The 21,346-nt window shown below is 34.2% G+C and overlaps 1 protein-coding gene across 1 annotated transcript in view; it reads right to left on the bottom strand.

Annotated features, from left to right (window-relative positions):
- Window positions 1-2,431: 2,431 nt before the first annotated feature.
- Window positions 2,432-21,346, bottom strand: part of kcnj13 (potassium inwardly rectifying channel subfamily J member 13) — a 45,445-nt gene continuing 26,530 nt past the window's right edge. The window contains exon 3 of the mRNA XM_030129364.1: window positions 2,432-3,510. Within this exon, the coding sequence (XP_029985224.1) occupies window positions 2,939-3,510 (572 nt within the window). The 3' untranslated portion in view covers window positions 2,432-2,938. The remainder of the gene's footprint in view (window positions 3,511-21,346) is intronic.

The raw sequence follows: 21,346 nt of genomic DNA, 5'->3' as shown, positions 1-21,346 counted from the left end.
GCTGGCCCTTTAAATGCACAGGAGACACTGCAGGCCCCGCCCCCTCCAGGTGATTGGCTGTGCTGCTCTGTCCTGTTCAACCAATAACTGAACATTTTCAGTAATGGGCTCCAAGTTTGGACAGATTTTCAGTCTGGACTCCAACCACTGATGACGCCAAACAGTTCTGGAGAAGAACTGGAGAAGTGTTGGACTGAAGTCTGGAGCTGAAATGAACAAAGGAGGAGACGGAAGCAGGTCTGAAACAGAGTTCAAACAGTTATGGAGAAATCCACTGGAGTTTGGTCCAAATGAACCTGAACATAGTTTGTGATCAGCTGGAGGGTTCACATTCAAACTGAACTGTTCGAGTCCAAACACACAGACAGGAAGCCCAGACTCAGAACAGTGGGTTCAGACAAATGTGAACCTTTAACACAGCTGTTCCTGTTTTCAGGTGATTATACTCTACAGAAAACACAATTATGCATTTTTTAAATTCCATTTCTGTAATTAGACCCGATGCAATCACTACAAATCTGACATTTGGGACCTTTTCTAATCCAGCTGATGTTCTAGTACAGTGCATAAACTGACCCACCATGGCCTGAACGGTGCCAACCCTGCAGTGTCCACTTCTCATGTTGACCATCATGACCGGTCCTACTGGTCCATACTGGTCCTACTGGTCCATACTGGTCTTACTGGTCCTACTGGTCCATACAGGTCCTACTGGTCCATACTGGTCCTACTGGTCCATACTGGTCTTACTGGTCCTACTGGTCCATACAGGTCCTACTGGTCCTACTGGTCCATACTGGTCCTACTGGTCCATACTGGTCTTACTGGTCCTACTGGTCCATACAGGTCCTACTGGTCCTACTGGTCCTACTGGTCCATACAGGTCCTACTGGTCCTACTGGTCCATACTGGTCTTACTGGTCCTACTGGTCCATACTGGTCCATACTGGTCCTACTGGTCCATACTGGTCCTACTGGTCCATACAGGTCCTACTGGTCCTACTGGTCCTACTGGTCCATACAGGTCCTACTGGTCCTACTGGTCCATACTGGTCTTACTGGTCCTACTGGTCCATACAGGTCCTACTGGTCCTACTGGTCCTACTGGTCCATACAGGTCCTACTGGTCCTACTGGTCCATACTGGTCTTACTGGTCCTACTGGTCCATACTGGTCCATACAGGTCCTACTGGTCCTACTGGTCCATACTGGTCCATACTGGTCCTACTGGTCCATACTGGTCGTCCTCACTGCATCTGAGCTGCAGTTTAGTCAGTCGTCAGTGACAGCAGATATCTGACTGGAATATGACACATCCATATTTTGCATTCAAACTTTGGAGAATTCAATGATAAAGTTAAAAAAAAAAAGAAGAAGAAGCCACAGATTCCTTTTTTATTTGAGTTTGTTCTTTCCTCTCTGGTAGAAGCTCTGTTCTGTTCTCAGTGAAAATAACATGGTCTTCGCTGAACTGAAGTAGTTGCTGAAATCAGGAAACACCAGCAGTCTGTCCCATACTAAATCAGTGGAATCAATAGCGGCTAAAATGCTGCTAATAATCCTTCTTAATGCCCCAAAAACTGAAATGAAAAAGGGAAGTGTGTGCAGAGCAGCTATCATGGATCATGGTTTCTAATTCACAAGGTTGTCATTGTACTGCCTGCATGTCTGTTCTCCTCCAGTAACTGACTGTCCTGTCTAAGAGTTGGACCTCTTCTGTTCTTTTTCCTGGTAGAACCAGAACTGAACGCAGTCACCACAATAAACTGTCGCCTTTGTGCACACATGCCTACTGAACCACCTCAACATTTCTACACCAGAAAGGCTTTTCATATCAACAACTGGACACGTGTCAGCGTTATTTAAGTGTTACAGACTCTTTTGGTGTGAACAGGAATGCACATGATACACAGATGATTACATATCGTCGGCTTCCTGATCAAACCTGCTCTGTGACTTTGGGCAAATTTTACAGGAGAAACAAAAAACTGTTGATATAAGAGGAAACTGTGAAATATGACCAAAAATATCTGTTCCTTGAATGTTGGTATTTATGATGGAATGTAAACAACAGTCACAGGAGACTGAAATTTGAAGCTAGAAAAGGGGAGATAGCAGGTTTTTATTCCCAACCGGAAACGTCACTTAGGAGGTTTTATCCGGAAGCCGACGACATGTGATTAAATGTGTCCTGTTCAAATCAGAACAGAAACGTCTCTGTCCAGACTTTTATTTGCATTTGCAGTTTGCACATTAGAAATATTCTGTCAGAGACTTCTAGTCAGATCTGTCAACTTCTTATCAACCTGTTCTCCAGTTCCAGAATGATGGTGCGTCAGGGTGAGAGAGGAGTGGATGAAGTGATTACCCATCATGCCTAGTGCTTACAGTACTATCCAGTGGGGTCAGTATAATGACCTGGGGTGGGTTCAGTTACGTCATGTGTCCAAAAAGTGACTGAAATGAATGTGAAATAACAAACTGTTTGAAATGATGCTCCACAGGCTGTAATTAAAGCTGAAGGAACAGCCCAGTGAAATATTAGAGGGTGGGATTCTTTCTTTTTCTTTTTCTTTCTTTCTTTTGTTGGTCTGTTTATGGATTATAGAATGAATTACTATGTCTGATTAGTTTGAAATTGTTATGAGGAAGTGGCAAATGAGCAGTTGTGGAAGCAAAATGCACTAATTAGCATTTTGTCTCACAGGTTTTCTAAAAATTCCGTGGAAAATCCATCTAATGGCAACATTTTAGTTTGGTGACTGGGTTAAAACTCCTTTCCAGGGGTCCACCTTAAGTCTGATGTGCACTTTCAAATGATCAAACCTACATTCAGATTGAACTAGCTGAAGCTCCTGTGGACAGTAATGTCTGTCCCATTGTTACCCTACTGATCATGGTCATCTGTCCCTATCAAAGCTCCTGTCCTACAGCGTCCCTACTCCATCCTGTCACTGCCGTCTCCGTTGATCTGGACCACACAGTCCTTGTCCTTGTCCTTTGAGTGGGCCGTGTCAAAGTGCTGGCTGTTCACCATGTACCTCCCCCGAGCATCGAGTGCCAAGGCGGGGACAAAACGGCGGTCAAACTGGATCTCCTGGCGTAGGTACGAGGTCCTCTTCTGGCACGAGTCCCCGGTTCCCTCCTGGAAGGCGGACAGGAAGACCACCAGCTCGAAGTGGGTGGAGGTGCCCTCGCAGAGGGCCGGGTACAGGGGGCTGCGACGGTCCAGAGGGTGGTAGAAGGTCAGCGGGAAGATGAAGAAGGGGCAGGGCTGTTGGCCCAGGTGGTCCAGGTGGAAGTCCAAAGAGGTCTGGTGCAGGGCCTGGCCTTCGTGCTCCTCATACAGCACTGCACTCACCTTCACATCCACCAGAGGACGCTGCAGCAGGTTGGTGGCTCGCAGCATGAGGCAGGTTTGGCCCTGATGTTGGCCCACCACCGCCTGGGGGCTGAACTGGATGGCCCCCGCTCGCTTCTGAGGACGGGCAATCTTAGCTACGAATGCACCTGGACGACAGCAACAAGAAAACAGGACAAAAATGACACGTCATGATATGAGATACTTGAACCCAAGGGAAATTCCCCACTGAGGACGACACGCATTCACTGAACTGATCCTGTCAACACAGCGCTGTCAAACTCATGTTAGTTCAGTTCCACATTCAGCTAAATTTGATCTGAAGTGGGCCCAACCAGTCAAATAATAACATGTAAATAATGTCAACTCCAAACTTTTCTCAATGTTTAAGAGCAAAAAAAGTAAATTTACATGAGGAAAAGGTTTCCATCTACAAACTATCCTTTCAAAAGATGTGAATAACATGAACAAACTGAAAAAATCAATATAATTTTAACAATAATATGTCTCAGTTTATCATTTCCACATGTACATTATAACGTACAGATCACAGTGGATCTACAAACACACAAAACATTTAATAACAGACAGAATATCGTTAAAATTGTACTGACTTCTCTTTAGACATTTCAGGTTGTTCAGATTTGTTCAGGTGATTCACATTTTTTGCGAAAGTATACTTTGTTTTAGTGTGAAGACATGAAAATATTTACATTTACAAAGAGAAAAATGTGGAGTTATTATTTATGTTTTTATGATCGTATATTACCAATTTGACCCACGTCAGATTGAACTGGTCTGAATGTGGAACCTGAACTAAAAGGATTGTTCAGATCTTAGTGTAATTTTTGCATTTCACACATTCATCTCCAGGGCCGGACTGGACCCTTTGGCGGGCCAGGTTTGGCCCCCGGGATGCATGTTTGACACCTGTGCTGTAGCGTATGCCCCTGTCAGTCAGAAGTGAAGAGGAACATGTGCAGAAATATAATTAATAAGTGTTACTAAGAAAAACAAGTGTAAATCCACTACATTTAACCCATGGGTTCACTCAGATCACACTGAACAGTCTGTGATGAACCTGCTGCTGCTGTGGGGCTGTTAGCATACACTAAATAAAACTGTATTCATGTAGAAGACAGTCACTACGCTAACCCTCTGCAGTATCACTCATAAATTCTACTAAAGTTCAACTAAAACCTCAGAGTTTAGTGTAAGTCACATATTCATAGAACAAATAGAATACTGTTTTCCTTTCAAAGGATCATCTTTCTATGGAGTTTGTTACAAATGATAAAAACAAGTGATCGACATTGTCACTTTCAGCCAGTCAAACCTGCTTCTGACTTCCCACAGTGGAATGATTAATTGAATGTAAAACTTGTTGATACAATCCTTGTTTCCCAGAGTTTAGAAGGCGATCGTCTAGCAGTGAAAGAATATAACCCACCGTTTGGAAATGGTTAGTTTTGCAGGTTGGATGCGATGTGAATAATGTATTTTCTTCACACTTTATATGATGTTTACTAGATATGAGAGAGGTGGGGTACAGAGAAATGATAGAGGTTACATCTGGTCACATGCTCTGACACAGACTCTATATACCTAGTGGTATAAGAACCCACAGGAGACTTTAGGAGATCTATGTTCAGTGGCAAAAAAAAAACAGGACAATGACAGGACAGTGATGCGACAAACAAGATCTAGACCAGGGCTGTTAAACTCATTTTAGTTCAGTTCCATATTCAGCCCAGTTTGATCTGCAGTGGGCCAGACTAGTAAAAGAATGACTGAATAACCTATAAATAATGACAAAGCCAAGCTTTTCCTTTATGAAAATTTTTACAGTTTACAAAAAAGATGTGAATCACCTGAAAAAACAGAAATTTCATTTGAAAAATTAGTGCAATTTGAACACTCTTCTGCCTGGACTTCTTATTTCTACATGTGCATTTCCACACAGTGTTCCATAAACATTTGGGAACAGGCAGAATATTGTTCAACTGTTGGAGTTTGAACTAAAATGTGAACAGTTTCTCCAATATTCCATCTGTTATTCTGAACACAACTGCAGATCCAGTGGATCCATAAATGCACCAAACATTTAGGAACAGGCAGAATATTGTTCAAACTGCACAGTTCAGGTTGTTCATCTGTGTTTTTATTTATGCATTTATTTGTATTTTACTGTGAAAGAATAGTTTTGTAAATGTAAATATTTTCACAATGTGATCTTATTTTTTCACTTAAATTTTTTCCACATAATTTTTCACAGTAAATGTGGGTTTGTCATTATTCCTGGATTATTGTGTTGTTCTTTTGACTGTAGATCACATGTGTCTGTATGTGGAACCTGAACCAACAGGATTTGGAAAACCTGGACTGTTCAGGGTCAGTCTTGCACTTTCATCCTGCAGGGCCGCAATGGAACCTTTGGCGGGCTGGTTTTGGCCCCCGGGCCGCATGTTTGACACCTGTGTTCTAGAATGTGATCCTGTGAAAACAGATACAGACGGCCTGTACTGATCTAACAGTAGCCAGCAGCCTTTTATCCACACAGTGAATTACAAGGATTCACAGTGTCAGCCTGGTGGACTAGACGTGCACATGTGCTGTGTGAATAGAATGCACATAGAGACGTGAAGGAGAGAGCTGACCAGATGTGATCATTTGAGACACACCTGGAGACACGATGGGCCTCATGCACAAATATTCTCTGACATTTCTCTTTTGTTTTCTCTTCTTTTTGCTCAGGACCGTTCACCTCTGGATGCACCAGATGTTTTTACACCCAGCTCCACCCTCACCCAGGTGAACTGGACGGTGAATCTGACTGGTGGGGTAGGCGTGGCCACTGAGCATGTGTGACACCATAAAAGGACAGGTGTTGTGCCATGTGCAAACAGCTGTAGGTCAGCAGTGGACTCTATGCCCCGCCCCACTACTTCCTGAACTTCAGGTAGGTCCTTTATTTCCTGTCTGTCATTATTGGACACACTGGTTCATCCAGGTGCGTCTGCTACTTTTTGTTGTGACCAGAGATGCTTTGATGTGGTTCATGTAAGCCTGAAAAGGTCCAAATGAACTAAGATCTCCCATGTTATTCAACAGGAGAAAAGCAGTGATCATGTTAAATGTGAAAACAGACCACGCCCACCTGTTGCATCACTGCCGTATGCACTGTAGTGTGTGTTCGACCTCTGAGTCATGGGCTGGACTCTGAAAGGACTGACTTTAATACTGTGAAAAGTGACGTTTTGAGGGGGAAGGGTTGGTGTTAGCTTGGATAGGCTACGAGCGTGAGCGGTGCTAACTTTACCAGTTCATTCATTGTGTATTTGCACCGTACTGGTCAGGTGGTCAGGAGATGGACAGTGGAGCCTTTTTCAGTTTTACTGTTACAGGACGGTGGTCCAATCAGAAAACAGTGTTTATCTGCGAACACTGTGTGTCTGCCCAGCTCTGCTCTGAAAACACACACAGTACCACATTAACCACAGGATAGCATACAGGCTAACCTAGCATGTTAGCATTAGCATGGACGCTAAACTCATTAAAAACTCAACATTAGTGAACTCAAACTCAACAGAATTCTTCTAGGATGAGTCAGATCTTCCAAACACCAACTGACAGAAGTTTCACTTCCTTTAAGTCAGGAATAATAACTTGAATGAACTTTTATTTATCAGAGCTCAGCTCTAGAGCTCCTCTACTCCTAATGATCACATGACCTCCACAGCCGTGGAAACACATTAGTGATGGTGTGGACGTCAGCAGAGGAACGACCAGTGACAGATCACAACAAAGAGGTGTGGTCTAAAATAACCTCTGATCTGTGCTCCAGAGTTCTGCAGGTAAAAGGACTACAAAAGGAATCCAGTAAGTCCTGTGTGATTCTCTGGGAGGAAAAACTAGGATCCTCCACCTTGCAGTGAAAATAATATGTTTATGAGAGTAGGCTTTGGCCAAACAAACAGACCACGGTGTGTGGACGATGTCCTCATCAGGCTGTGAATGAACACATGTAGACTTAGACTTATTCTCTGTTGAACATGATGCAACCAAATGAACAAAGCAGAACATTATCAGACTCAGATGAGAACCTGCATTACTATCACATTACTGCTTACTTTTAAATAAATCTGTACTACTAAATACTGAGGCCATACAAAGGCTTATTCACATTTGTATCCAACATGCATCATGTCTTTTTTAGTATGAACATTATATTAAAGTAGCAGGAGTTTTTTGTAGTTGTAAAAAGGTGAACTGACACATTATTTTAATTAAATTCCAAGGACTCTTACCAGGGTCTGATTTATTCCCCTGTGTGCAGTACAACAGGGTGTCCACTAGAGGTAGCTGTTTTGTGTGAACATCAAACACTGGAGCCTTTTCTCAGTATTTTGTGTGACATTTGTGTACAGTCTTTGTACTTCAAAGTAACACCATGGAACTTTTGCTCGTGGGGTCCCCCGAAAGTCAAGAAACGGGATTGTCTGTAAGAGCTGTCGTAAAATCTGTATCTCTGCAATTCTCACACATTTGCTGACAAACTTCCTGAGGCAAGACAATTAATGTGCGTTTAAGCATGTCATCAGGCCAGGTAAAGTAACCCTACAGCATTTATACAAACATGAGTATTTTTTTTTAAAAACACTGGAAACAAAAAAAAAGGACAAATGAACAAATCTATAGAACAGCCTAGAACTGATCGCTCATTATGGGAACATAGTTTTACTGTACGATGCTGTTTGCCTGGTCATCATATTCATCTGGTCATACAAAAAATAAAAGATCACTTTGTAACGTTGGAAATTCAATTTACATTAGCCTGAAACATAGTCATCTTAACACCTCCTAGTCCAGGGGAGTCCAACTCATTTTCATTCAGGGGCCACATTCACCCCAGTATAATCTCAGGTGGGCCAGACCAGTAAAATAATACCAGTGGAAAAAGTTACATTACATTAGGATAATGTTTACAGCCACAATGTTTCCTCAAAAATCTGAAAAACATTAACAACTTGAAATATCTTAAGAAAAACAAGGGCAATTTTACCAATATTCTGCCTCACTTAATCATTTACACATGTGCAGTACAGTTTACTTTACAATTACAAATATATAAAACATTTAGTACCAGGCAGAATATTAGTAAAACTGCATTTACTTCTCTTCAGACATTTCAAGTTGGTCATATTTGTTCAGATTATTCACATTTTTTGTTTGTTAATATAAACATTTTCATGTAATTTTACTTTTTTTACACTAAAACAAAGATTAAATCTGCAGTTGTCATTATTTATAGGTTATTATGGTAGTATTCTACTGGTCTGACCCAAATGACATTTAATTGGTCTGTATGTTGAACCTGAATTAAAAGGATTTTTACACCACTGATTGATCATTTCTTCAGTATGATTTTTGCATTTCACAAATTCATCCCATGGGCCGGACTGAACCCTTTGGTGGGCTGGATTTGGCCCCCGGCAGTCATGACCATCAGCCTGTTTGTAAACTTCATTTACCTGGTTCTTCTTCTGAAGGTGGAGGGGGATGTGACGTATGCCGTACAGCAGCCACATTTTCTAGTTCTTTTAGTGTCAGGTTCCAACCCCAAACCAAAAGTGTCATAGTGCCAGTGCAGGCGATACAGACGCTCTGGGGCCATGATGAAAGTGGAACTGAACCTACTGTGAGTTACTGTACCACCAAAATGACCTGGAAAATGGAGTTCGAAGGCTGAAAAACTCCAGTGTCGCTCTAAGTGTTTACTGCTAAACAGAGACAGAGCTGTGAAATGGAGTTTCATTCTTCCTGTAACAATGACAGTAAAGTTCTATTCTATTCTATTCTATTCTATTCTATTCTATTCTATTCTATTCTATTCTACAAACCCCTCTAAACCTTACACTGAACGTCTCCAACCTCCATGTCAGACTATAGCAGTGGTTCCAACCTTTTTTACTCCTGACTCCATTTTAACATCACAAATTTCTGTCGACCCCACACATTCAAAACTGAGACTTTTTTTTTGCTAAAATTCATTTGTTTTTGATCATGTAATAGTTTGCTATTCTATTTCACAAATAAACATTGATTTTAGACGCATTTAGTCTGTATAATGTGTATTATTGTGGACATTTAGTCTGTATAATGTCTATTATTGTGGACATTTAGTCTATATAATGTCTATTATTGTGGACATTTAGTCTATATAATGTCTATTATTGTGGACATTTAGTCTATATAATGTCTCTTATTGTGGACATTTAGTCTGTATAATGTGTATTATTGTGGACATTTAGTCTGTATAATGTCTATTATTGTGGACATTTAGTCTATATAATGTCTATTATTGTGGACACTTAGTCTGTATAATGTCTATTATTGTGGACATTTAGTCTGTATAATGTCTATTATTGTGGACATTTAGTCTGTATAATGTCTATTATTGTGGACATTTAGTCTATATAATGTCTATTATTGTGGACATTTAGTCTGTATAATGTGTATTATTGTGGACATTTAGTCTGTATAATGTCTATTATTGTGGACATTTAGTCTGTATAATGTCTATTATTGTGGACATTTAGTCTGTATAATGTCTGTTATTGTGGACATTTAGTCTATATAATGTCTATTACTGTGGACATTTAGTCTATATAATGTCTATTATTGTGGACATTTAGTCTATATAATGTCTATTATTGTGGACATTTAGTCTGTATAATGTCTGTTATTGTGGAAATTCAGTCTGTATAATGTCTATTATTGTGGACATTTAGTCTATATAATGTCTCTTATTGTGGACATTTAGTCTGTATAATGTGTATTATTGTGGACATTTAGTCTGTATAATGTCTATTATTGTGGACATTTAGTCTATATAATGTCTATTATTGTGGACACTTAGTCTGTATAATGTCTATTATTGTGGACATTTAGTCTGTATAATGTCTATTATTGTGGACATTTAGTCTGTATAATGTCTATTATTGTGGACATTTAGTCTATATAATGTCTATTATTGTGGACATTTAGTCTGTATAATGTGTATTATTGTGGACATTTAGTCTGTATAATGTCTATTATTGTGGACATTTAGTCTGTATAATGTCTATTATTGTGGACATTTAGTCTGTATAATGTCTGTTATTGTGGACATTTAGTCTATATAATGTCTATTACTGTGGACATTTAGTCTATATAATGTCTATTATTGTGGACATTTAGTCTATATAATGTCTATTATTGTGGACATTTAGTCTGTATAATGTCTGTTATTGTGGAAATTCAGTCTGTATAATGTCTATTATTGTGGACATTTAGTCTGTATAATGTCTATTATTGTGGACATTTAGTCTGTATAATGTCTGTTATTGTGGACATTTAGTCTATATAATGTCTATTATTGTGGACATTTAGTCTGTATAATGTCTCTTATTGTGGACATTTAGTCTATATAATGTCTATTATTGTGGACATTTAGTCTGTATAATGTCTATTATTGTGGACATTTAGTCTATATAATGTCTATTATTGTGGACATTTAGTCTGTATAATGTCTGTTATTGTGGAAATTCAGTCTGTATAATGTGTATTATTGTGGACATTTAGTCTGTATAATGTCTATTATTGTGGACATTCAGTCTGTATAATGTCTGTTATTGTGGACATTCAGTCTATATAATGTCTATTATTGTGGACATTTAGTCTGTATAATGTCTGTTATTGTGGACATTCAGTCTATATAATGTCTATTATTGTGGACATTTAGTCTATATAATGTCTATTCTTGTGGACATTTAGTCTGTATAATGTCTATTCTTGTGGACATTTAGTCTGTATAATGTCTATTATTGTGGACATTCAGTCTATATAATGTCTATTATTGTGGACATTCAGTCTATATAATGTCTATTCTTGTGGACATTTAGTCTGTATAATGTCTATTCTTGTGGACATTTAGTCTGTATAATGTCTATTATTGTGGACATTTAGTCTGTATAATGTCTATTATTGTGGACATTTAGTCTATATAATGTCTATTCTTGTGGACATTTAGTCTGTATAATGTCTGTTATTGTGGACATTTAGTCTGTATAATGTGAATTATTGTGGACATTTAGTCTGTATAATGTCTATTATTGTGGACATTTAGTCTGTATAATGTCTGTTATTGTGGACATTTAGTCTATATAATGTCTATTACTGTGGACATTTAGTCTATATAATGTCTATTATTGTGGACATTTAGTCTATATAATGTCTATTATTGTGGACATTTAGTCTGTATAATGTCTGTTATTGTGGAAATTCAGTCTGTATAATGTCTATTATTGTGGACATTTAGTCTGTATAATGTCTATTATTGTGGACATTTAGTCTGTATAATGTCTGTTATTGTGGACATTTAGTCTATATAATGTCTATTATTGTGGACATTTAGTCTGTATAATGTCTCTTATTGTGGACATTTAGTCTATATAATGTCTATTATTGTGGACATTTAGTCTGTATAATGTCTATTATTGTGGACATTTAGTCTATATAATGTCTATTATTGTGGACATTTAGTCTGTATAATGTCTGTTATTGTGGAAATTCAGTCTGTATAATGTCTATTATTGTGGACATTTAGTCTGTATAATGTCTATTATTGTGGACATTTAGTCTGTATAATGTCTGTTATTGTGGACATTCAGTCTATATAATGTCTATTATTGTGGACATTTAGTCTGTATAATGTCTGTTATTGTGGACATTCAGTCTATATAATGTCTATTATTGTCGACATTTAGTCTATATAATGTCTATTCTTGTGGACATTTAGTCTGTATAATGTCTATTCTTGTGGACATTTAGTCTGTATAATGTCTATTATTGTGGACATTCAGTCTATATAATGTCTATTATTGTGGACATTCAGTCTATATAATGTCTATTCTTGTGGACATTTAGTCTGTATAATGTCTATTCTTGTAGACATTTAGTCTGTATAATGTCTATTATTGTGGACATTTAGTCTGTATAATGTCTATTATTGTGGACATTTAGTCTATATAATGTCTATTCTTGTGGACATTTAGTCTGTATAATGTCTATTATTGTGGACATTTAGTCTGTATAATGTGTATTATTGTGGACATTTAGTCTATATAATGTCTATTATTTTGGACATTTAGTCTATATAATGTCTCTTATTGTGGACATTTAGTCTGTATAATGTCTATTATTGTGGACATTTAGTCTATATAATGTCTATTATTGTGGACATTTAGTCTGTATAATGTCTGTTATTGTGGACATTTAGTCTATATAATGTCTATTATTGTGGACATTTAGTCTGTATAATGTCTGTTATTGTGGACATTTAGTCTATATAATGTCTATTATTGTGGACATTTAGTCTGTATAATGTCTATTATTGTGGACATTCAGTCTATATAATGTCTATTATTGTGGACATTTAGTCTATATAATGTCTATTCTTGTGGACATTTAGTCTGTATAATGTCTATTATTGTGGACATTTAGTCTGTATAATGTCTATTATTGTGGACATTTAGTCTGTATAATGTCTATTATTGTGGACATTTAGTCTATATAATGTCTGTTATTGTGGACATTTAGTCTATATAATGTCTATTATTGTGGACATTTAGTCTATATAATGTCTATTCTTGTGGACATTTAGTCTATATAATGTCTATTATTGTGGACATTTAGTCTATATAATGTCTATTCTTGTGGACATTTAGTCTGTATAATGTCTATTATTGTGGACATTTAGTCTGTATAATGTCTATTATTGTGGACATTTAGTCTATATAATGTCTATTATTGTGGACATTTAGTCTGTATAATGTGTATTATTGTGGACATTTAGTCTATATAATGTCTATTATTGTGGACATTTAGTCTGTATAATGTCTATTATTGTGGACATTTAGTCTGTATAATGTCTATTATTGTGGACATTTAGTCTGTATAATGTCTGTTATTGTGGACATTCAGTCTATATAATGTCTATTATTGTGGACATTTAGTCTGTATAATGTCTGTTATTGTGGACATTCAGTCTATATAATGTCTATTATTGTCGACATTTAGTCTATATCATGTCTATTCTTGTGGACATTTAGTCTGTATAATGTCTATTCTTGTGGACATTTAGTCTGTATAATGTCTATTATTGTGGACATTCAGTCTATATAATGTCTATTATTGTGGACATTCAGTCTATATAATGTCTATTCTTGTGGACATTTAGTCTGTATAATGTCTATTCTTGTAGACATTTAGTCTGTATAATGTCTATTATTGTGGACATTTAGTCTGTATAATGTCTATTATTGTGGACATTCAGTCTATATAATGTCTATTCTTGTGGACATTTAGTCTGTATAATGTCTATTCTTGTAGACATTTAGTCTGTATAATGTCTATTATTGTGGACATTTAGTCTGTATAATGTCTATTATTGTGGACATTTAGTCTATATAATGTCTATTCTTGTGGACATTTAGTCTGTATAATGTCTATTATTGTGGACATTTAGTCTGTATAATGTGTATTATTGTGGACATTTAGTCTATATAATGTCTATTATTGTGGACATTTAGTCTGTATAATGTCTATTATTGTGGACATTTAGTCTATATAATGTCTATTATTGTGGACATTTAGTCTGTATAATGTCTGTTATTGTGGAAATTCAGTCTGTATAATGTCTATTATTGTGGACATTTAGTCTGTATAATGTCTATTATTGTGGACATTTAGTCTGTATAATGTCTGTTATTGTGGACATTCAGTCTATATAATGTCTATTATTGTGGACATTTAGTCTGTATAATGTCTGTTATTGTGGACATTCAGTCTATATAATGTCTATTATTGTCGACATTTAGTCTATATAATGTCTATTCTTGTGGACATTTAGTCTGTATAATGTCTATTCTTGTGGACATTTAGTCTGTATAATGTCTATTATTGTGGACATTCAGTCTATATAATGTCTATTATTGTGGACATTCAGTCTATATAATGTCTATTCTTGTGGACATTTAGTCTGTATAATGTCTATTCTTGTAGACATTTAGTCTGTATAATGTCTATTATTGTGGACATTTAGTCTGTATAATGTCTATTATTGTGGACATTTAGTCTATATAATGTCTATTCTTGTGGACATTTAGTCTGTATAATGTCTATTATTGTGGACATTTAGTCTGTATAATGTGTATTATTGTGGACATTTAGTCTATATAATGTCTATTATTTTGGACATTTAGTCTATATAATGTCTCTTATTGTGGACATTTAGTCTGTATAATGTCTATTATTGTGGACATTTAGTCTATATAATGTCTATTATTGTGGACATTTAGTCTGTATAATGTCTGTTATTGTGGACATTTAGTCTATATAATGTCTATTATTGTGGACATTTAGTCTATATAATGTCTATTATTGTGGACATTTAGTCTATATAATGTCTATTATTGTGGACATTTAGTCTGTATAATGTCTGTTATTGTGGAAATTCAGTCTGTATAATGTCTATTATTGTGGACATTTAGTCTGTATAATGTCTTTTCTTGTGGACATTTAGTCTGTATAATGTCTATTATTGTGGACATTCAGTCTATATAATGTCTATTATTGTGGACATTTAGTCTATATAATGTCTATTCTTGTGGACATTTAGTCTGTATAATGTCTATTATTGTGGACATTTAGTCTGTATAATGTCTATTATTGTGGACATTTAGTCTATATAATGTCTATTATTGTGGACATTTAGTCTGTATAATGTCTGTTATTGTGGACATTTAGTCTATATAATGTCTATTCTTGTGGACATTTAGTCTATATAATGTCTATTATTGTGGACATTTAGTCTATATAATGTCTATTCTTGTGGACATTTAGTCTGTATAATGTCTATTATTGTGGACATTTAGTCTGTATAATGTCTATTATTGTGGACATTTAGTCTATATAATGTCTATTATTGTGGACATTTAGTCTATATAATGTCTCTTATTGTGGACATTTAGTCTGTATAATGTGTATTATTGTGGACATTTAGTCTATATAATGTCTATTATTGTGGACATTTAGTCTGTATAATGTCTATTATTGTGGACATTTAGTCTGTATAATGTCTATTATTGTGGACATTTAGTCTGTATAATGTCTGTTATTGTGGACATTTAGTCTGTATAATGTCTGTTATTGTGGACATTTAGTCGATATAATGTCTATTATTGTGGACATTTAGTCTGTATAATGTCTCTTATTGTGGACATTTAGTCTATATAATGTCTATTATTGTGGACATTTAGTCTGTATAATGTCTATTATTGTGGACATTTAGTCTATATAATGTCTATTATTGTGGACATTTAGTCTGTATAATGTCTGTTATTGTGGAAATTCAGTCTGTATAATGTCTATTATTGTGGACATTTAGTCTGTATAATGTCTATTATTGTGGACATTTAGTCTGTATAATGTCTGTTATTGTGGACATTCAGTCTATATAATGTCTATTATTGTGGACATTTAGTCTGTATAATGTCTGTTATTGTGGACATTCAGTCTATATAATGTCTATTATTGTCGACATTTAGTCTATATCATGTCTATTCTTGTGGACATTTAGTCTGTATAATGTCTATTCTTGTGGACATTTAGTCTGTATAATGTCTATTATTGTGGACATTCAGTCTATATAATGTCTATTATTGTGGACATTCAGTCTATATAATGTCTATTCTTGTGGACATTTAGTCTGTATAATGTCTATTCTTGTAGACATTTAGTCTGTATAATGTCTATTATTGTGGACATTTAGTCTGTATAATGTCTATTATTGTGGACATTCAGTCTATATAATGTCTATTCTTGTGGACATTTAGTCTGTATAATGTCTATTCTTGTAGACATTTAGTCTGTATAATGTCTATTATTGTGGACATTTAGTCTGTATAATGTCTATTATTGTGGACATTTAGTCTATATAATGTCTATTCTTGTGGACATTTAGTCTGTATAATGTCTATTATTGTGGACATTTAGTCTGTATAATGTGTATTATTGTGGACATTTAGTCTATATAATGTCTATTATTTTGGACATTTAGTCTATATAATGTCTCTTATTGTGGACATTTAGTCTGTATAATGTCTATTATTGTGGACATTTAGTCTATATAATGTCTATTATTGTGGACATTTAGTCTATATAATGTCTATTATTGTGGACATTTAGTCTATATAATGTCTATTATTGTGGACATTTAGTCTATATAATGTCTATTATTGTGGACATTTAGTCTGTATAATGTCTATTCTTGTAGACATTTAGTCTGTATAATGTCTATTATTGTGGACATTTAGTCTGTATAATGTCTATTATTGTGGACATTTAGTCTATATAATGTCTATTCTTGTGGACATTTAGTCTGTATAATGTCTATTATTGTGGACATTTAGTCTGTATAATGTGTATTATTGTGGACATTTAGTCTATATAATGTCTATTATTTTGGACATTTAGTCTATATAATGTCTCTTATTGTGGACATTTAGTCTGTATAATGTCTATTATTGTGGACATTTAGTCTATATAATGTCTATTATTGTGGACATTTAGTCTGTATAATGTCTGTTATTGTGGACATTTAGTCTATATAATGTCTATTATTGTGGACATTTAGTCTATATAATGTCTATTATTGTGGACATTTAGTCTATATAATGTCTATTATTGTGGACATTTAGTCTGTATAATGTCTGTTATTGTGGAAATTCAGTCTGTATAATGTCTATTATTGTGGACATTTAGTCTGTATAATGTCTTTTCTTGTGGACATTTAGTCTGTATAATGTCTATTATTGTGGACATTCAGTCTATATAATGTCTATTATTGTGGACATTTAGTCTATATAATGTCTATTCTTGTGGACATTTAGTCTGTATAATGTCTATTATTGTGGACATTTAGTCTGTATAATGTCTATTATTGTGGACATTTAGTCTATATAATGTCTATTATTGTGGACATTTAGTCTGTATAATGTCTGTTATTGTGGACATTTAGTCTATATAATGTCTATTCTTGTGGACATTTAGTCTATATAATGTCTATTATTGTGGACATTTAGTCTATATAATGTCTATTCTTGTGGACATTTAGTCTGTATAATGTCTATTATTGTGGACATTTAGTCTGTATAATGTATATTATTGTGGACATTTAGTCTATATAATGTCTATTATTGTGGACATTTAGTCTATATAATGTCTCTTATTGTGGACATTTAGTCTGTATAATGTGTATTATTGTGGACATTTAGTCTATATAATGTCTATTATTGTGGACATTTAGTCTGTATAATGTCTATTATTGTGGACATTTAGTCTGTATAATGTCTATTATTGTGGACATTTAGTCTGTATAATGTCTGTTATTGTGGACATTTAGTCTGTATAATGTCTGTTATTGTGGACATTTAGTCGATATAATGTCTATTATTGTGGACATTTAGTCTGTATAATGTCTCTTATTGTGGACATTTAGTCTATATAATGTCTATTATTGTGGACATTTAGTCTGTATAATGTCTATTATTGTGGACATTTAGTCTATATAATGTCTATTATTGTGGACATTTAGTCTGTATAATGTCTGTTATTGTGGAAATTCAGTCTGTATAATGTCTATTATTGTGGACATTTAGTCTGTATAATGTCTATTATTGTGGACATTTAGTCTGTATAATGTCTGTTATTGTGGACATTCAGTCTATATAATGTCTATTATTGTGGACATTTAGTCTGTATAATGTCTGTTATTGTGGACATTCAGTCTATATAATGTCTATTATTGTCGACATTTAGTCTATATCATGTCTATTCTTGTGGACATTTAGTCTGTATAATGTCTATTCTTGTGGACATTTAGTCTGTATAATGTCTATTATTGTGGACATTCAGTCTATATAATGTCTATTATTGTGGACATTCAGTCTATATAATGTCTATTCTTGTGGACATTTAGTCTGTATAATGTCTATTCTTGTAGACATTTAGTCTGTATAATGTCTATTATTGTGGACATTTAGTCTATATAATGTCTATTATTGTGGACATTTAGTCTGTATAATGTCTATTATTGTGGACATTTAGTCTGTATAATGTCTATTATTGTGGACATTTAGTCTATATAATGTCGATTATTGTGGACATTTAGTCTGTATAATGTCTATTATTGTGGACATTTAGTCTGTATAATGTCTATTATTGTGGACATTTAGTCTGTATAATGTCTATTATTGTGGACATTTAGTCTGTATAATGTCTATTATTGTGGACATTTAGTCTGTATAATGTCTGTTATTGTGGACATTTAGTCTATATAATGTCTATTATTGTGGACATTTAGTCTATATAATGTCTATTATTGTGGACATTTAGTCTATATAATATCTATTATTGTGGACATTTAGTCTGTATAATGTCTGTTATTGTGGAAATTCAGTCTATATAATGTCTATTATTGTGGACATTTAGTCTGTATAATGTCTGTTATTGTGGACATTCAGTCTATATAATGTCTATTATTGTGGACATTTAGTCTGTATAATGTCTGTTATTGTGGACATTCAGTCTATATAATGTCTATTATTGTGGACATTTAGTCTGTATAATGTCTGTTATTGTGGACATTCAGTCTATATAATGTCTATTATTGTGGACATTTAGTCTATATAATGTCTATTCTTGTGGACATTTAGTCTGTATAATGTCTATTCTTGTGGACATTTAGTCTGTATAATGTCTATTATTGTGGACATTCAGTCTATATAATGTCTATTATTGTGGACATTCAGTCTATATAATGTCTATTCTTGTGGACATTTAGTCTGTATAATGTCTATTCTTGTGGACATTTAGTCTGTATAATGTCTATTATTGTGGACATTTAGTCTGTATAATGTCTATTATTGTGGACATTTAGTCTATATAATGTCTATTCTTGTGGACATTTAGTCTGTATAATGTCTATTATTGTGGACATTTAGTCTGTATAATGTGTATTATTGTGGACATTTAGTCTATATAATGTCTCTTATTGTGGACATTTAGTCTGTATAATGTCTATTATTGTGGACATTTAGTCTATATAATGTCTATTATTGTGGACATTTAGTCTATATAATGTCTATTATTGTGGACATTTAGTCTATATAATGTCTATTATTGTGGACATTTAGTCTATATAATGTCTATTATTGTGGACATTTAGTCTATATAATGTCTATTATTGTGGACATTTAGTCTATATAATGTCTATTATTGTGGACATTTAGTCTGTATAATGTCTATTATTGTGGACATTTAGTCTGTATAATGTCTATTATTGTGGACATTTAGTCTATATAATGTCTATTATTGTGGACATTTAGTCTATATAATGTCTCTTATTGTGGACATTTAGTCTATATAATGTCTATTATTGTGGACATTTAGTCTGTATAATGTCTATTATTGTGGACATTTAGTCTATATAATGTCTATTATTGTGGACATTTAGTCTGTATAATGTCTATTATTGTGGACATTTAGTCTATATAATGTCTATTATTGTGGACATCTAGTCTGTATAATGTCTATTATTGTGGACATCTAGTCTGTATAATGTCTATTATTGTGGACATCTAGTCTGTATAATGTCTATTATTGTGGACATCTAGTCTGTATAATGTCTATTATTGTGGACATCTAGTCTGTATAATGTCTATTATTGTGGACATCTAGTCTGTATAATGTCTATTATTGTGGACATTTAGTCTGTATAATGTCTATTATTGTGGACATCTAGTCTGTATAATGTCTATTATTGTGGACATTTAGTCTGTATAATGTCTATTATTGTGGACATCTAGTCTGTATAATGTCTATTATTGTGGACATTTAGTCTGTATAATGTCTATTATTGTGGACATTTAGTCTATATAATGTCTATTATTGTGGACATTTAGTCTGTATAATGTCTATTATTGTGGACATCTAGTCTATATAATGTCTATTATTGTGGACATTTAGTCTATATAATGTCTATTATTGTGGACATTTAGTCTATATAATGTCTATTATTGTGGACATTTAGTCTGTATAATGTCTATTATTGTGGACATTTAGTCTGTATAATGTGTATTATTGTGGACATTTAGTCTATATAATGTCTCTTATTGTGGACATTTAGTCTGTATAATGTCTATTATTGTGGACATTTAGTCTATATAATGTCTATTATTGTGGACATTTAGTCTATATAATGTCTATTATTGTGGACATTTAGTCTATATAATGTCTATTATTGTGGACATTTAGTCTATATAATGTCTATTATTGTGGACATTTAGTCTGTATAATGTCTATTATTGTGGACATTTAGTCTGTATAATGTCTATTATTGTGGACATTTAGTCTGTATAATGTCTATTATTGTGGACATTTAGTCTATATAATGTCTATTATTGTGGACATTTAGTCTATATAATGTCTCTTATTGTGGACATTTAGTCTATATAATGTCTATTATTGTGGACATTTAGTCTGTATAATGTCTATTATTGTGGACATTTAGTCTATATAATGTCTATTATTGTGGACATTTAGTCTGTATAATGTCTATTATTGTGGACATTTAGTCTATATAATGTCTATTATTGTGGACATCTAGTCTGTATAATGTCTATTATTGTGGACATCTAGTCTGTATAATGTCTATTATTGTGGACATCTAGTCTGTATAATGTCTATTATTGTGGACATCTAGTCTGTATAATGTCTATTATTGTGGACATCTAGTCTGTATAATGTCTATTATTGTGGACATCTAGTCTGTATAATGTCTATTATTGTGGACATTTAGTCTGTATAATGTCTATTATTGTGGAC

The sequence above is a fragment of the Sphaeramia orbicularis genome, unplaced genomic scaffold (genome assembly GCF_902148855.1).
Source record: "Sphaeramia orbicularis unplaced genomic scaffold, fSphaOr1.1, whole genome shotgun sequence".
In the NCBI taxonomy this organism is placed as follows: Eukaryota; Metazoa; Chordata; class Actinopteri; order Kurtiformes; family Apogonidae; genus Sphaeramia; species Sphaeramia orbicularis.
Note: the sequence above shows the minus strand (reverse complement) of the source record. Positions and strands in the feature narration are given on the sequence as shown.